General features: G+C 38.5%; 1 protein-coding gene across 7 annotated transcripts in view; it reads right to left on the bottom strand.

Moving 5' to 3' along the window:
• Window positions 1-16,630, bottom strand: part of OPHN1 (oligophrenin 1) — a 726,794-nt gene that overhangs the window by 135,431 nt on the left and 574,733 nt on the right. For all 7 annotated transcript variants that reach the window (XM_086388458.1, XM_086388461.1, XM_086388460.1 and 4 more), the window contains one exon: window positions 14,830-14,977. In XM_086388458.1, the coding sequence (XP_086244584.1) occupies window positions 14,830-14,977 (148 nt within the window). The remainder of the gene's footprint in view (window positions 1-14,829; window positions 14,978-16,630) is intronic.

The raw sequence follows: 16,630 nt of genomic DNA on the forward strand, positions 1-16,630 counted from the left end.
AAAGACAGCCTTCAGAATGGGAGAAAATAATAGCAAATGAAGCAACCGACAAACAACTAATCTCAAAAATATACAAGCAACTCCTACAGCTCAACTCCAGAAAAATAAACGACCCAATCAAAAAATGGGCCAAAGAACTAAATAGACATTTCTCCAAAAAAGACATACAGATGGCTAACAAACACATGAAAAGATGCTCAACATCACTCATTATCAGAGAAATGCAAATCAAAACCACTATGAGGTACCATTTCACACCAGTCAGAATGGCTGCGATCCAAAAGTCTACAAATAATAAATGCTGGAGAGGGTGTGGAGAAAAGGGAACTCTCTTACACTGTTGGTGGGAATGCAAACTAGTACAGCCACTATGGAGAACAGTGTGGAGATTCCTTAAAAAACTGGAAATAGAACTGCCTTATGATCCAGCAACCCCACTGCTGGGCATACACACTGAGGAAACCAGAAGGGAAAGAGACACGTGTACCCCAATGTTCATCGCAGCACTGTTTATAATAGCCAGGACATGGAAGCAACCTAGATGTCCATCAGCAGATGAATGGATAAGAAAGCTGTGGTACATATACACAATGGAGTATTACTCAGCCATTAAAAAGAATACATTTGAATCAGTTCTAATGAGGTGGATGAAACTGGAGCCTATTATACAGAGTGAAGTAAGCCAGAAGGAAAAACATAAATACAGTATACTAACGCACATATATGGAATTTAGAAAGATGGTAACAATAACCCGGTGACAGCAAAAGAGACACTGATGTATAGAACAGTCTTATGGACTCTGTGGGAGAGGGAGAGGGTGGGAAGATTTGGGAGAATGGCAATGAAACATGTAAAATATCATGTAGGAAACGAGTTGCCAGTCCAGGTTCGATGCTTGATGCTGGATGCTTGGGGCTGGTGCACTGGGACGGCCCAGAGGGATGGTATGGGGAGGGAGGAGGGAGGAGGGTTCGGGATGGGGAACACATGTATACCTGTGGCGGATTCATTTTGATATTTGGCAAAACTAATACAATTATGTAAAGTTTAAAAATAAAATAAAATTGGAAGAATAAAAAAAAATAAATAAAAAATAAAATAAAAGAGCCCAAAAAAAAAAAAAGATATTATGCTAAGTGAAATAAGCCAGACAAATAAAGAAAAAAATTACATAACTTCATTTATATGTGAAATGCTTAAAAGTCAAATACTTAGAAGCAGAGAGCACAGTGGTTACCAGGAGCAAGAGGATAGAGAAAATAGGGAGATGTTGGCCAAAGGATACAGAGCTGTAGTTATATAGGATGAATAAGTATAGAAATTTAATGTATACCATAATGAGTATAGCTAACAATACTGCATTGAATAATGGAAATTTGCGAAGAGAGTGGATTTAAGGTACTGTCATTAAAATAAATAAATAAATAAATACATGTCTATTAGCTTGACTGTAATAATCAATTCACTAGGTATATGTGTATTAAATCATCACTTTGTGTAACTTGAACATATACAATTTTACTAAATCAAGACACAAAAGACAGTGCTGACGAAAATGCAGAGAAAATGGAATTGTCATACATTATTGGTGGGAAAGTAAAATGGTGCACCTGATTTTAAAAATAGCCTCAAAATGATTCCTCGAAGATAAAATATACAGTGATTGTATGACCCAGAAATCCCACTCCTATATATACACCAAGAATCACTGAAAACATACATCCACATAAAAAATCTGTGCATAAAGGTTCATAGCAGTATTATAGCAAAAAGTGGAAACAATCCAAGTATCCAGCAAATGATGAATGATAAACAAAATGTGTTATATCCATATAATACAATATTACTCATTCATAAAAGGGAATGAAGTATTGATACATACTTCATAATGGATGAACCTTGAAATCATTATCCTAAGAAGCCAGCCACAAAAAAGACCACAGATTGTATGATTCCATTTATATGAAATTTTCTCAGAATAGGCAACCCATAGAGACAGAAAGTAAATTAGTGATTATAAGGAATGAAGGAGGAGGGGAGTATTGGGAGGTACAAGGCGCTTTTTGGATGATGAAGATGTTCTGGAATTAGACTGTTGCACAAGCTTATGAATATACTAAATGCACTGACCTACCCTTGAAAAGGGTGAATTTTATGTCGTACGAATTATATCTCAGTTAAAAAAAAAAAAGGTATGGCTAGGGTAGGTGATCCCATTGGTGAACTTCTGGCATGAAGACCTCATCACACAGAGGGGCAAATTAAGACCCAGAATAAGGAAATGATTAGCCCAAGTTATTCAGCAAGCTAGGAGCCAAGATGACATTTATCTCAGGTCTACCAACACCTAGTTCATTCATTTATTACACATATTTATTGAGGACATATGATATGCTGGATACTATGGGATACAGAGTGAAAATTTTCTGCTGGCATAGAAATTATATTTTCTGATGTGTATTTGGGGAGATTGTGAATAGACAAATAAGTGAGTTTATCCAATTAAAATGAGATTATGGAACAACAGGGTAAGCATTGAATGTTCCCTTCCACTTTTCCCTAAATGCTATATCATCTCCTAAGGAGGTGATCCCTTAAGCTGGGTGATCTTTTTCTCTTCATTATTCCCTCTACACCCACTCATTTATTCTACAAGTATTTACTGAACACATGCAATATATAGGAATTGTTCTAGAGGCTGGTGAAGAAAGTGGATCTGATATTCTATTGAGAAAGACAGACAATAAACATGCTGTTAAATATTAATGGCAGCAAGTGATATGAATAAAATAAAGCAGTTTAAAGGACAGACAGTAATGGAGGAGGAAAAAGATCTATTTAAATAAAGTACTCAGAGAAGGTCTCTATGAAGAGATGTCATTTAGCAGAGATCTGAATGAAGGAGTGAAACTGCAAAGTTTGGAGGAAGAATGTTTAGGACCAAGAAAACAGCAAATGAAAAGGCCCTTGGGTAAGTTTGACATCTATAAGAAACAGCAAAACCAGTGAGATCAGAGCAGAGAACAAAGGGTGCATAGAGATAGTGATGTTCATAAATGAGATAAAAAACATATGTGCGGACCATATAATGCAAAATAAAATGTAAATTTTCTTCTAAAAATTAAGAGAAGTCACTGGAAATTTAGATCATAGGGAATGATATGATCTGATTTCCAGTTTTAAAAGATTGTATATCTTTCTGGCTGCTGCAGAGAACAAACTGTTGTCAGGCAAGAAGAAAAGTAAAGATAATAGTTTGGAAGCTCCTGTAGCCACTCAAGTAAAAGATGATGCTGGCTCAACTAGTAAGGTAGCAGTAGGAATTAGCAGGTTCAGCATATAATGTGCACATACAGCTAACAGGAATTGCTAATGAATTAGATATGAGGGAAAAAGCAAATAGTCAAGGATGATCTGAAAGTTTTTGACCTTACTAACTAGGTGACTGGTACTGTCAATTCATCTGGGCTGAATGAAACACAATCTGGAATCAAGGTTTCTGGGAGAAATATCAACAACCTCATATATGCAATGATATCACTCTAATGGCAGAAAGTGAAGAGGAAATAAAGAACCTCTCAATGAGGGTGAAAGAGGAGAGTGAAAAAGCTGGCTTAAAATTCAACATTCAAAAAACTAAGATCATGGCATCTTGTCCCATCACTTTATGGCAAATAGATAGAGAAAAATGGAAACAGTGGCAGATTTTATTTGGGGGGGCTCCAAAATCACTGCAGATGGTGGTGACTGCAGCCATGAAATTAAAAGACGCTTGCTCCTTGGAAGGAAAGCTATGACCAACCTAGACAGCATATTAAAAAGCAGAGACATCACTTTGCTGACGAAGTCCATATAGGCAAAGCTATGGCTTTTCCTGTAATCATGTATGGATGTGAGACTTGGACTGTAAAGAAGGTTGAGCACCAAAGACCTGATACTTTCAAGTTGTGGTGCTGGAGAAGTCTTGAGAGTACCTTGGACTGCAAAGAGATTGGATATCAACCCTGAATATCCATTGAAAGGACTATTGTTGAAGCTGAAGCTCCAATATTTTGGCCACCTGATGGGAAGAGCTGACTCACTGGAAAAGAACCTGATGCTGGGAAAGACTGAAGAAAAAAGGAGAAGGGGGTGGCAGAGGATGAGATATTTAAGATAGTGTCACCAATTCAATGGACATGAATTTGAGCATACTCCAGAGACAGTGGAGGACAGAGGAACCTGGCATGCAACAGTCCATGGGGTCATGAAGAGTTGGGCATGACTTAGTGACTGAACAACAACAAAAACATTGCCAATTACTTAGATGAGGGAGACCAGAGGAAAACCAGATTGAGGAGGAATAGGCAATCTAGGGTATTTGTACATTTTAAATTGTAGATTTCCTTGAGTCATCTAAGGAGAACTGTTGCGCAGTGAGTTTAAGATGGGAAAAAGGAAGATAATACTCCCAGATATACAAATTTGGATATCATCTTCATATTTAAAAGATATTTAAAGCTGTGAGACAATGCAATCATGCAGGAAACAAATATAGACAGAAAAAGCTGAATGAGAAAATCAAAACAAAACTCTGGGACCTTCCAACATGCAGAAATTGAGAAGAGAAGGAAAACCAAGAGGAGACTGAGATGGAATGCCTAGTGAGGTAGAAGGAGAGTTTGGTGTCCTAAAAGCAAAATGAATAAAATGTTTCAAGAAGGAAGAATTAGTAAACTGAAATGCTGCTCACAAGCTGAGTATGGTAAGAATAGTGGAATAGCACATGGAGATTGCTGGTTATCTTGACAAAAAATGGTTTCCACAGAGTACTGAGGAGAAAGGCCCATTTAGAACTGGTGCAGGTTCCATACTAACAATTATTCTACTCAATGGCATTTATTTGTTTATCTATCTATCATCTATTTCCATTTAGCCTATAAACTCCTTGAGGCCAGGGATGGTGTCTTAATTCCACCTAACACAGTACTTATTCAATCCATGTGAGCTGGTTTTCTCTCCAACTTTATTGGGATAAAATTGACAAACATTGTATATGTTTAAGGTATATGTATACATATGATATTTTGATATATGAATATATTGTTAAATGAGTACCACACTCAATCTAATTAACATATCAATCACCTCACATAGTTTCCATTTTTTATGTGTGATAAGAACAGTTAAGATCTACTCTTTTCATAAACTTCAAGTATACAATATAGTATTATTAACGACAATCACAGTGTTGTATCATATTTCCAGAATGTATTGATCCTGCACAACTGAACCTTTGTACTCTTTGATCAACACCTCCCCACTTCACTCTCTCCCAGGTTTCTGGCAACCACCATTCTATTCTCTGCTTCTATGAGTTTGACATTTTTAGATTTCACATATAAGTGAGAGCATGCAGCATTTGTCTTTTTGTCCTTGGTTCATTTCATTTAGCATAAAGTCCTTCAGGTTCATCCATGTCACAAATTACACACTTTCCTTCTTTTTATCTAAGCTAAATAATATTCCATTGTGTGTGTGTGTGTGTGTGTGTCTGTGTGTTTCTGGGTAAGTATCTGTGTACCTCTCACATTTTCTTTATCCATTCACCTGTTGATATTTCACTTTGATATTTCCATATCTTGGCTATTGTAAATAATGTTGCAATGAACATGACAGGGCAGATATCTTTTCGATATACTAATTTCATTTCCTTTGGATATATATTCAGAAATAGAATTACTGGTAGTGTTGTTTTTTAATTGACACACTTGGTAACTATTATTCTATGGGCAACCAAAAAGAAGTAGCATGATCACAAAATATGAAGAATTATTAGCAAGTGGCACGAGTGAAACAAACTGAGGGGAGAGGCAAACAACCAAGGAGAGCCACTCTGGGTGTGGTTAAGGAGGGTCTTTTGGGGAGATGGCATTTATCTGGACCAGATCTCAGGACCTGGAGCATGAGAATGACCCAGTCATGTGAAGGTGCAGGGGAATGTGTCCAGCAAAGGGAATAGCAAGTGCAGAGGCCTGGATTATGAGGCATGCTAGAGGTCTTGAAAGAACCTGATATACCTGGAGGATAGGGATGATTTATGTATCAGTAGTTCATTCCTGTGTGTTATTGCTGAGTAGTACTCCATTGTATGTATATGTCACAATTGGTTTGTCATTTGTCAGTTAACAAACATTTAGGTTGTTTACAGCTTTTGGCTGGTATGTACAAAGCTGCTATAAATATTCAAATATTAGTCTTTATGAAGCCATATTCGGACTTTTTTGTTTTTCTTTTTGGGTATGGGTCATGCTTTCTTGTTTTTTTTACATAGCTCATATTTTTTGTTGAAAACTGGACAGTTTAAGTAATATAGCATCTCTGGAAATCACATTCTCTCTCCTACCCAATTTGTTGTTGTTGCTATTTGTTTTAGTTATTGTTGTTAGTTTGTTTACTGACTTTTTCCACCCATTTCTGTTAAATCTTTATCATTTGTCGAGTGTGGACACCAAACACACTGCTTAGTTAGCTTTTTGGTTAGCTAACGATTAGGCAGAGATTACTTTAAAACACCAAGCACCAATATTACTCCAAGTCTTTGAAAAGGGGCTTTGTATGAATGTTTGAGCATACCTGGGACACTCAACCAGGCAGTTGACAAATTTATATGGTAGTTTATTTTTAATTTTTTGAGAAACCTACATACTGTTTTCCATAATAGCTGCACTAATTTGCATTACTACGAACAATATAAAGGGGTTCCCTTTTCTCCAAATTCTTCTCAACACTTACTATTTTTTGTCATTTTTTGGTAATAATCATCCTAATAGGTGTGAGGTGATATTTCATTGTTGTTTTGATTTGCATTTCCTTGGTGATAGTGATGTTGAGCAACTTTACATATATCTTTTAACCATTTATATGTCATGTTCTAAGAAATGTCTATTTAGGTACTTTGACCTTTAAAAATTGGGTTAATTCTTAAGTAGTATGAGTTCCTTATTTATTTTGGACATTAATTCCTTATTAGATATATGGTTTACAAATATCTTCATATAATTCTGTAGGTTGTCTCTTCACTTTCTTGATTGTTTCCTTTGCTGTGAAAAAGCTGTTTAGCATTCTGCAATCACATTTGTCTATTCTGCTTTCGTTGCTTGTACTTTTTGAGTTATATCCAAACAAATGACTGCCCAGATGAGACAATTCCAAGTAGCTTTCCCCCTACATTTTCTTCTGGTAGTTTTACAGCTATAGGTCTTACATTTATGTCTCTAATCCATTTTGAGTTGGTCTTTGTACACTGTGTGAGATAAGAACCCAGTTTCTCTGCATGTGGATATCGATTTCCCCCAATATCATGTATTGAAAAGACTATACTTTCCCATTGTGTAATCTTGACCCCATTGTCAAAGGTTAACTGACCACAAATGTGTGTACTTTTTCAAGGCTCATTATTCTATTTCATTGGTCTATATGTCTGCTTTTATGCCAGAACTATACTGTAGGTTACTATAGTTTCATATTATATTTATAATATATTTCACATTATATTATATTTCATATTATATTATTTAAGAAAGTGTGGTATCTTCCAATTTGCTCTTCTTTTTCAACATTACTTTGCATATTTGGGGTCTTTTTCTTGAAGTTTATATAAAACATAACAGTCTGTTTGAAGCTAGCAAAGTAACATTGACTATATACAATAACTACATTTTAATTTTCCTTACCCCTCCATTTTATGTTATTGATGTCATAATTTATAGATTTTTAGATTATGTATCCATTAATAAATTATTGTACATAAAGTAATTTTAAATACTTTTGTATTTTCACTTTCATACTACAGTTAAAAGTGATTTACACATCACTATTACAGTAGAATATTGTGAATTGGGTTATATTCTTATCTTTAAAATTTGGGTTTATACTTTCAGGTTTTCATATTGTTTACATCCATTAATTTCAACTTGAATACCTGTCATGGTCAACAAAAGAATCTGAGATGCAGTACTTGGATGCAATCTCAAAAACGACAGAATGATCTCTGTTTGTTTCTAAGGAAACCATTTAATATCACAGAATCCAAGTCTGCCCTGACCAGTAATGCTGAAGAAGCTGAAGTCGAATGGTTCTATGAAGACCTACAAGACCTTCTAGAACTAACACCCCAAAAAGAAGTCCTTTTCATTATAGTGGACTGGAATGCAAAAGTAGGAAGTCAAGAAATACCTGGAGTAGCAGGTAAATTTGGCTTTGGAGTAGAGAATGAAGCAGGGCAAAGGCTAATAGGTTTTGCCAAGAGAATGCACTGCTCATAGCAAACACCCTCTTCCAACAACAGAAAAGAAGACTCTACACGTGGACATAACCAGATGGCCAATACCAGAATCAGATTGATCATATTCTTTACAGGCAAAAATGGAGAAGTTCTATATAGTCAGCAAAACCAAGACTGGGAGCTGACTGTGACTCAGATCATGAACTCCTTATTGTCAAATTCAGACTTAAATTGAAGAAAGTAGGGAAAACCACTAGATCATTCAGGTATGACCTAAATCAAATCGCTTAGAATTATACAATGGAAGTGAGAAATAGATTCAAAGGATTAGATCTGATAGACAGAGTGCCTGAAGAACTATGGACGGAGGTTTGTGACATTGTACAGGAGGCAGGGATCAAGACCATTTCCAAGTAAAAGAAATGCAAAAAGGCAAAATGGTTGTCTGAGGAGACCTTACAAATAGCTGTGAAAAGAAGAGAAATGAAAGGCAAAGGAGGAAAGGAAAGCTAAACCCATTTGAATGCAGAGTTCCAAAGAATACCAAGGTGACATAAGAAAGCCTTCCTCATCAATCAATGCAAAGAAATAGAGGAAAACAACAGAATGTGAAATACTAGTGATCTCTTCAAGAAAATTAGAGATACCAAGGGAACATTTCATGCAAACATGGGCACAATAAAGGATAGAAATGATATGGACATAACAGAAGCAGAAGATATTAAGAAGAGGTGGCAAGAATACACAGAACTATACAAAAAAGGTCTTCATGATGGTGTGATCACTCACCTAGAGCCAGATATTCTGGAATGCAAAGTCAAGTGGGCCTTAGGAAGCATCACTACGAACAAACTTAGTGGAGGTGATGGAATTCCAGTTGAGCTATTTCAAATCCTAAAAGATGACGCTGTGAAAGTGCTACACTCAATATGCCAGTAAATTTGGAAAACTCAGCAGTGGCCACAGGACTAGAAAAGGTCAGTTCTCATTCCAGTCTCAAAGAACGTGTGTGGTGTCTCAGTCGTGTCTGACTCTTTGTGACCCCATGGACTGTAGCCTACGAGGCTCCTCCATCCACGGAATTTTTCGGGCAAGAGTACTGGAGTGGGTTGCCCTTCCCATCTCCAGGGAATCTTCCTGACCCAGGGATCAAACCCAGGTCTCCTGCATTGCAGGCAGATGCTTTTACCCTCTAAGCCACCAGGGAAGCCCCAGTCCCAAAGAAAAGCAATGCCAAAGAATGCTCAAAGTAGTGCACAATTACACGCATCTCATACTCTAGCAAAGTAATGCTCAAACTTCTACAAGCCAGCCTTCACAAATATGTGAGCCATGAACTTCCAGATGTTCAACCTGGATTTAGAAAAGGCAGAGGAACCAGAGAACAAATTGCCAACATCCGTTGGGTCACTGAGAAAGTGAGAGAGTTCCAGAAAAACATCTATTTCTGCTTTGTTGGCTATGCCAAAGCCTTTGACTGTGTGGATCACAGCCAATTGTGGAACATTCTGAAAAACATGGGAATACCAGGCCACTTGACCTGCATCCTGAGAAATCTGTATGCAGGTCAGGAAGCAACAGTTAGAACTGGACTTGGAAAAACAGACTCGTTCCAAATCAGGAAAGGAGTACATGAAGGCTGTATATTGTCACCCTGCTTATTTAATTTATATGCAGAGTACATCATGAGAAACACTGGGCTGGAAGAAGCACAAGCTGGAATCAAGATTGCCTGAAGAAATATCAATAGCCTGAGATATGCAGATCAAACCACCCTTACGGCAAAAAGTGAAGAAGAACTAAAGAACCTCGTAATGAAAGTGAGGAGAGTGAAAAAGTTGGCTTAAAACTCAAAATTCAGAAGACTAAGATCATGGCATCTGGTCCCATCACTTCACAGCAAATAGATGGGGAAGCAATGGAAACAGTGACAGACTTTATTTGGGGGGGCTCCAAAATCACTGCAGATGGTGACTGCAGCCATGAAATTAAAAGACGCTTGCTCCTTGGAAGAAAACTTATGACCAACTTAGACAGCATGTTAAAAAGTAGAGGCATTACTTTCCCAACAAAGGTCTGTCTAGTCAAAGCTAAGGCTTTTCCAGTAGTCATGTATGGATATGAGAGTTGGAATATAAAGAAAGCTGAGCACCGAAGAATTGATGCTTTTGAACTGTGGTGTTGGAGAAGACTCTTGAGAGTCCCTGGGACTGCAAGGAGATCCAACCAGTCCATCCAAAAGGAAATCATTCCTGAATATTTACTGGAGGCAAGGGCACCCCACTCCAGTACTCTTGCCTGGAAAACCCCATGGGTGGAGGAGCCTGGAAGGCTGCAGTCCATGGGGTCGCTGAGGGTCAGACATGACTGAGCGACTTCACTTTCACTTTCACTTTCATGCACTGGAGAAGGAAATGGCAATCCACTCCAGGGTTCTTGCCTGGAGAATCCCAGGGACGGGGGAGTCTGGTGGGCTGCCATCTATGGGGTCACACAGAGTCGGACACGACTGAAGTGACTTAGCAGTAGCAGCTGATGCTGAAGCTGAAACTCCAATACTTTGGCCACCTGATGCAGAGAACTGACTCATCTGAAAAGACCCTCATGCTGGGAGAGATTCAAGGCAGAAGGAGAAGGGGACGACAGAGGATGAGATAGTAGATGGCATCATCCACTCAATGGACATGAGTTTGAGTAAGCTCCAGGAGTTGGTGATGGATAGGGAGGCCTTGCGTGCTGTAGTCCACGGGATTGCAAAGAGTCAGACACAACTGAATGACTTAACTGAACTGGACTGACCCTCTTTTAGCATGTCTTACTGATTTATTTACTTATTTTATTGAAGTACAGTTGATTTACAATGTCATGTTAGTTTCAGATGTCCAGCACTGTGATTCAGTTACATATATTCTTTTTTATTGGAATATAGTTCCTTTACACTTCTACATCAGTTTCTGCTGTACAGCAAAGTGAATCTGCCAAATGTTTACACATATCCCCTCTTTGTTAAAATTTCCTTCCTAGTTAGGTTACCACTAACCTAGTTAGGTTAGAGCAATGAGTGGAGTTCACTGTGCCATACAGCAGATTTTCATTAGTTACCTGTTTTACACATAGCAGTGTATGTATGTCAATCCCAGTCTCCCAATTCATCCTACTTCCCTTTTCCTCCTCCCATACATTTGTTCTATATGTCAGTGTCTTTATTTCTGTTCTGCAAAAAGATCAACTATACCATATTTCTAGATTCCGTGTATATGCATTAATATATGATATTTGTTTTTCCTTTTTGTCTTATTCTCTTCACCTTCAGCTTCCTGCCAGAGTTACTGGTCCCTTTTTTGATTCCTCTTTTCTTTTTTCACTTCTTTCAATCTATCCAGTTTCAAGGACAGTTTTCTTTTCTTTTAGTTGTCCACAGTCTTCCACTAGTGTTTAGCAGGTGCTCTGTGAGAATCATTATATTTGTATATGTATTCCTGATGTACTTGTGAAGAGACATGAATTCTGCATCCTTTTATTCCACCATCTTGACTCTTCTCTCCCTCTCTCTCTCTCTCTCTGTATATATACATATATATACACTTTTTTAAGATTCTTTTCCCTTATAGCTTATATAAAAGATGGAGTGCACTTTCTTGTGTTATACAGTAGGTCCTTACTGGCTATCTATTTTTTATATATTTTAATTAAAGGATAATTACAACATTTTGATTTTTTGGCCATACATCAACATATTATCTATTTTATATACAGTAATGTGTATGTGTTAATCCCAACATCCTAATTTATCCCTCCTCCACTTTCCCCTTTGGTTATCATAGGTTTGTTTTCTATGTCTGTGGGTCTATTTCTGTTTTGTAATTATGTTCATTTGCATCTGTTTCTTTTTTGAGATTTTACATATAAGCAAATTTCATATGACATTTGTCTTTCCCTGTCTGGCTTACTTCACTTAGTATGCTTTCTTTTAATATTTCTTTTGAACCAAGTCTATTGGTGATCAATTCCTTCAGGTTTGTTTGTCTGGAAAAGTTTTATCTCTCCTCATTTCTGAAGGATTACTTTGTCTAATATGGTATTCCTGATTGGAAGTTATTTCCTTTCAGTACCATGAAGATATCATCCCAATTTCTCCTGGCCTTCAAGGTTTTAGATGAGGAATCTGCTCATAGTATTATCGGAGTTTCCTTTTATTTGATGATTTGCTTTTCTCATGGTATGTTCAAAATTCTCTTCGTCTTGGAATTTTGAGAATTTTATACAAATCTTTCTGGCTAAAATCTCTTTATGTTTACTTTATTTGCATTTCTTTGGGCTTCAAGGATCCAGGTTTTCATTTCCTCCTCCAGATTTAGGAATTTTTCCATCATTATTTCTTTAAATAAGCTTTGTGCCCCTTTTACTTTCTGTGCTCCTTCTGAGACTTCCTCCCATATGTGTATATTGGTTTGTATATGGTGTCCCATAAGTCTCTTTTATAATCTTTTTTCCTTTTTTTCCTCTGGGTAATTTCAAGTGACCTGTCTTTGAATGCAGTGATTCTTTCTTCTCCTCAGTTCCAGAATTTTTTTTTTGGTTCTTTTTTATGATTTCCATGACTTTCTTGAACTTCTCGTGCATCATTTTCCTGATTTTGTTTAGTTGTCTGAGTTCTCTTGTAGCTCACTAAGCTTCTTTAAGATGGTTATTTGGAATTCCTTTTTGGACAGTTCATAGATATCCATTTCATTAGGACCAGTTCATGGTGCCTTATTTTGTTCCTTTGGTGGTGTCATGTTTCCCTGATTAATCCTCACCCTAGTGGCCTTTTGGAGAAGGCAATGGCACCCCACTCCAGTACTCTTGCCTGGAAAATCCCATGGGTGGAGGAGCCTGGTGGGATCCAGTCCATGGGGTTGCAAAGAGTCAGACACGACTGAGCGACTTCACTTTGACTTTTCACTTTCATGCTTTGGAGAAGGAAATGGCAACCCACTCCAGTATTCTTGCCTGGAGAATCCCAGGGATGGGGGAGCCTGGTGGGCTGCCATCTATGGGGTCGCACAGAGTCAGACACGACTGAAGCGACTTAGCAGCAGCAGCAGCAGTGGCCTTTAGTTGGTGTTTCCCTATTTGAAGAACTAGGCACATCTTCCAGAGAAGGCAATGGCACCCCACTCCAGTACTCTTGCCTGGAAAATCCCATGGACGGAGGAGCCTGGAAGGCTGCAGTCCATGGGGTCGCTGAGGGTTGGACACGACTGAGCGACGTCACTTTCACTTTTCACTTTCATGCACTGGAGAAGGAAATGGCAACCCACTCCAGTATTCTTGCCTGGAGAATCCCAGGGACGGGGAAGCCTGGTGGGCTGCCATGTATGGGGTCGCACAGAATCGGACACGACTGAAGCGACTTAGCAGTAGCAGCAGCAGGCACATCTTCCAGTCTTTATAGATTGGCTTTGGTGAGGAAAGCCTTTTATCCATCAGCACAACCAGAACACCTGGCAGGCTCCACAGGTGAGCTTGCTGCTGGAGTTCTTGAGTAGGCTGATCTGGTGCCTGGGTCAGTGAATGGGCAAGCTTTCAGCCTGGATCTGCAGGAGATCAGCCTGGATCTTGAAGCCTAGGCCCAGGGGGCTAGCCTGGCACTGAGACAGACCTGGAGGCTTTGTCCACAGAAGACTGGACTAGAAGCTGAGCTGTGGTTACATCCTGGTGATTAGAGCTACAGGGCCAGCTTGGCATGTGTTGGCCCTGGATTCTGGGTCTTTAGGGGCAGGCTTAGAGCCTGAGACTGCATGGAATGGCCTAGTACTGGGGCAGGTCTAGGGCCTAGCTTGGTAGAGGCTGGCCTGGAGTCTGGAAAACTGGGGGATGAGTTGGTGCTTGGGTTTACTGGGATGGGCCTGGTGCTGCAGTCCAAGGTAATGTTGATTGCTCCCTTCACTCTCCTTTCTCCATGTGGAGGGGATCCTTCCCTGGACTACATAATGTGAGCTTTGGGGAAGGGTGACATGAGTAATATGAAAGTGTCATTTCTAGCATCTGCAATGCACTTTTTCTTATTTCTGTACTCCACCCAGGTATTCTTATCTGTCATATGGATTCTATAGCTCTCATTGAAGGAATTTTCTTGCATAGATAGTTGTTGGAATTCATTCATGTTACTGTGAAGGGACAAGCACTAGAAACTCCTATTAAGCCATCAGTCCCCTGGGTTAGCAGAATTTTATTTAAAATCTCAGAATATTCAGAAAACACATTGCTCACCTATTTCAATGTATTGAGGTACAGATTTAAGAACACCTTGTATCTTCCACTGCTCTGCTAAGGGAAAATGATGTTACAGATTCATCTGTAAATTGATTAGGACGGGTTCATCTCTGTTCTATCCACTACCAAACGACTAATTCACTCTTTGGGCACAAATTTTACAAACCTTGACTTGCCTGGCTCAGGATGCAGAAAAAGTCTACCTTTACATGGAAAAAAATGATTATGCCTCCACTTCTGCTTTTCAATATACTTTTTATCTCCAGTCACTATTAAGAAGATAAGGGTAAACTTTAATACTGACCTTCACTTTCATCCAGGGAAGAAGTATAGAAAACTGTCCTTTCCCGCAGCAAGCGCTTTGAAATTGTAATTGGTTTGTGTCTTCTTGCTGTTACTCGAGGTGGAGGCACTGGGGGTGCAGTACTTTCCTCAGGTGGACCTGAATAGATCTGTAGATGGGGAGTATTTCCAGAAAACAATTAGAAAGATCAACTTTTTGTATTCCTAATGCTAACTGCCAGTTGATGCCCATCAGCATTACACCTAGTGTCTGCCATAGAAATTCTAATATTACTAAAGGAATTGGGGATATTTTCTTAAACACTCTAACCACCAGCAAGTAGAGATTTCCCACCATGTTTGAGGTGCAGGACCTGGGATTTCTCAGTGTAGAGGAAAGAATGCAGACAAAAATGGCAACATCAGGAGTGTACTCTTCTATATATTAGATGGGATTGCTGCATGACACATATTCACTGAACAAAACCAATTAAATTATTATTTTAAAAACTGTGCAACATCAGTCCTGAATTTTCCACTTACTGCCTGGGAAACTGTAAAAAAGCTTTTCCCAACAAAAACTGTAAAAAAGGTTTCCAAGCAAAACTCATTAAAAATTCACCTCCCATCTCTGAGCCTTAGCTTCTTCATCTGTAAATCGCAGGGAGCACCACCTATCACAGGATGTGTTGAGAACCAAGTGGATAGGTAGTCAAAGTACATTGTATGGGTAGAGGTAGGGTGTGAAGAATGATTAAAAACACCCACATGCATTCAATATTTCTGAAAAGATACCAAGAAACTGATTACATTGTTTGCACAAGACAGGAATAATGAGTGGCTCAGGGAAGGATGGAGGAAACTTATTTTTCACTCCTATATCATTTTGATCTTTAAAAATTTTCAAACCATGTATGCATTACTTATTCAAAAGAGAAAGGACAAAAACGAAGTTCCTTGAAGTTATGATAATTGCTGGATAAGTGAGGGAGGAGCTGTGATTAGAATTTGTATATAGTGTCTCATATGTACTTAAGGATCTTCCTATCCCTGAGGAGAATGACCTTTTGGCCAGAGTGAACACAATTTAGAAAGACACACATATGTGATGATGGAGGAAGGGAACTGGTTCCATTGCAATAATAAAATCAATCCCAATGATTTGTGCAAAATAATGTCATAGCCCAACATTCTATCAGGCAAAAATCAACATAATTTGCATAGACACAGAACTTACATGATTGGGAACACAAGGCAAGCCTGTGTGAAAGCTGCACAATGATAGAGAACAAAGTAATAAGAATCATAAGGCAGTACATGTTTCAGTAGCTCATGGAATAGGGAAAAAAGAATATGACACAGTAGCAAGCAGATGAGCTTTGAGGCCATATACTTTTAGGTCATATTTCTGGTGTCATCATTAGTAATAATATTCTAAATAGCTACCATTTTGTGAGCATCTTAAGCAGATGTAGTAGTTGTTACAAATATCCCTTGTTATTTATCAAGTGCACCAGGGACTTTGCACTGAATGTTTCATCCACCTGGAGTGCGCTTCTTCCAGGTAACCATATCCATAGCTTGTGATCTTGATTTCAGTAGTATTAGTGATCAAATACACTCCTCTCAGTGAGTCCTTGTAGATAAATGTATCAAAATTTTGACATGCTTCCCTCTGCTGTGCTTTCTATCCCCCATCTCTATTTAACTTATTTTCTTATCACTTTCTAACACTGCTGTTGTTGTTCAGTTGCTAAGTCATGTCCAACTCTTTGCAGCCCCATAGACTGCAGCACGCCAGGCTTCCCTGTCCTCCACTATCT

This window comes from Bos grunniens, chromosome X (genome assembly GCF_055505025.1).
Source record: "Bos grunniens cultivar Pamir isolate PY7600 chromosome X, Bosgru_T2T1.0, whole genome shotgun sequence".
Lineage (NCBI taxonomy): Eukaryota > Metazoa > Chordata > Mammalia > Artiodactyla > Bovidae > Bos > Bos grunniens.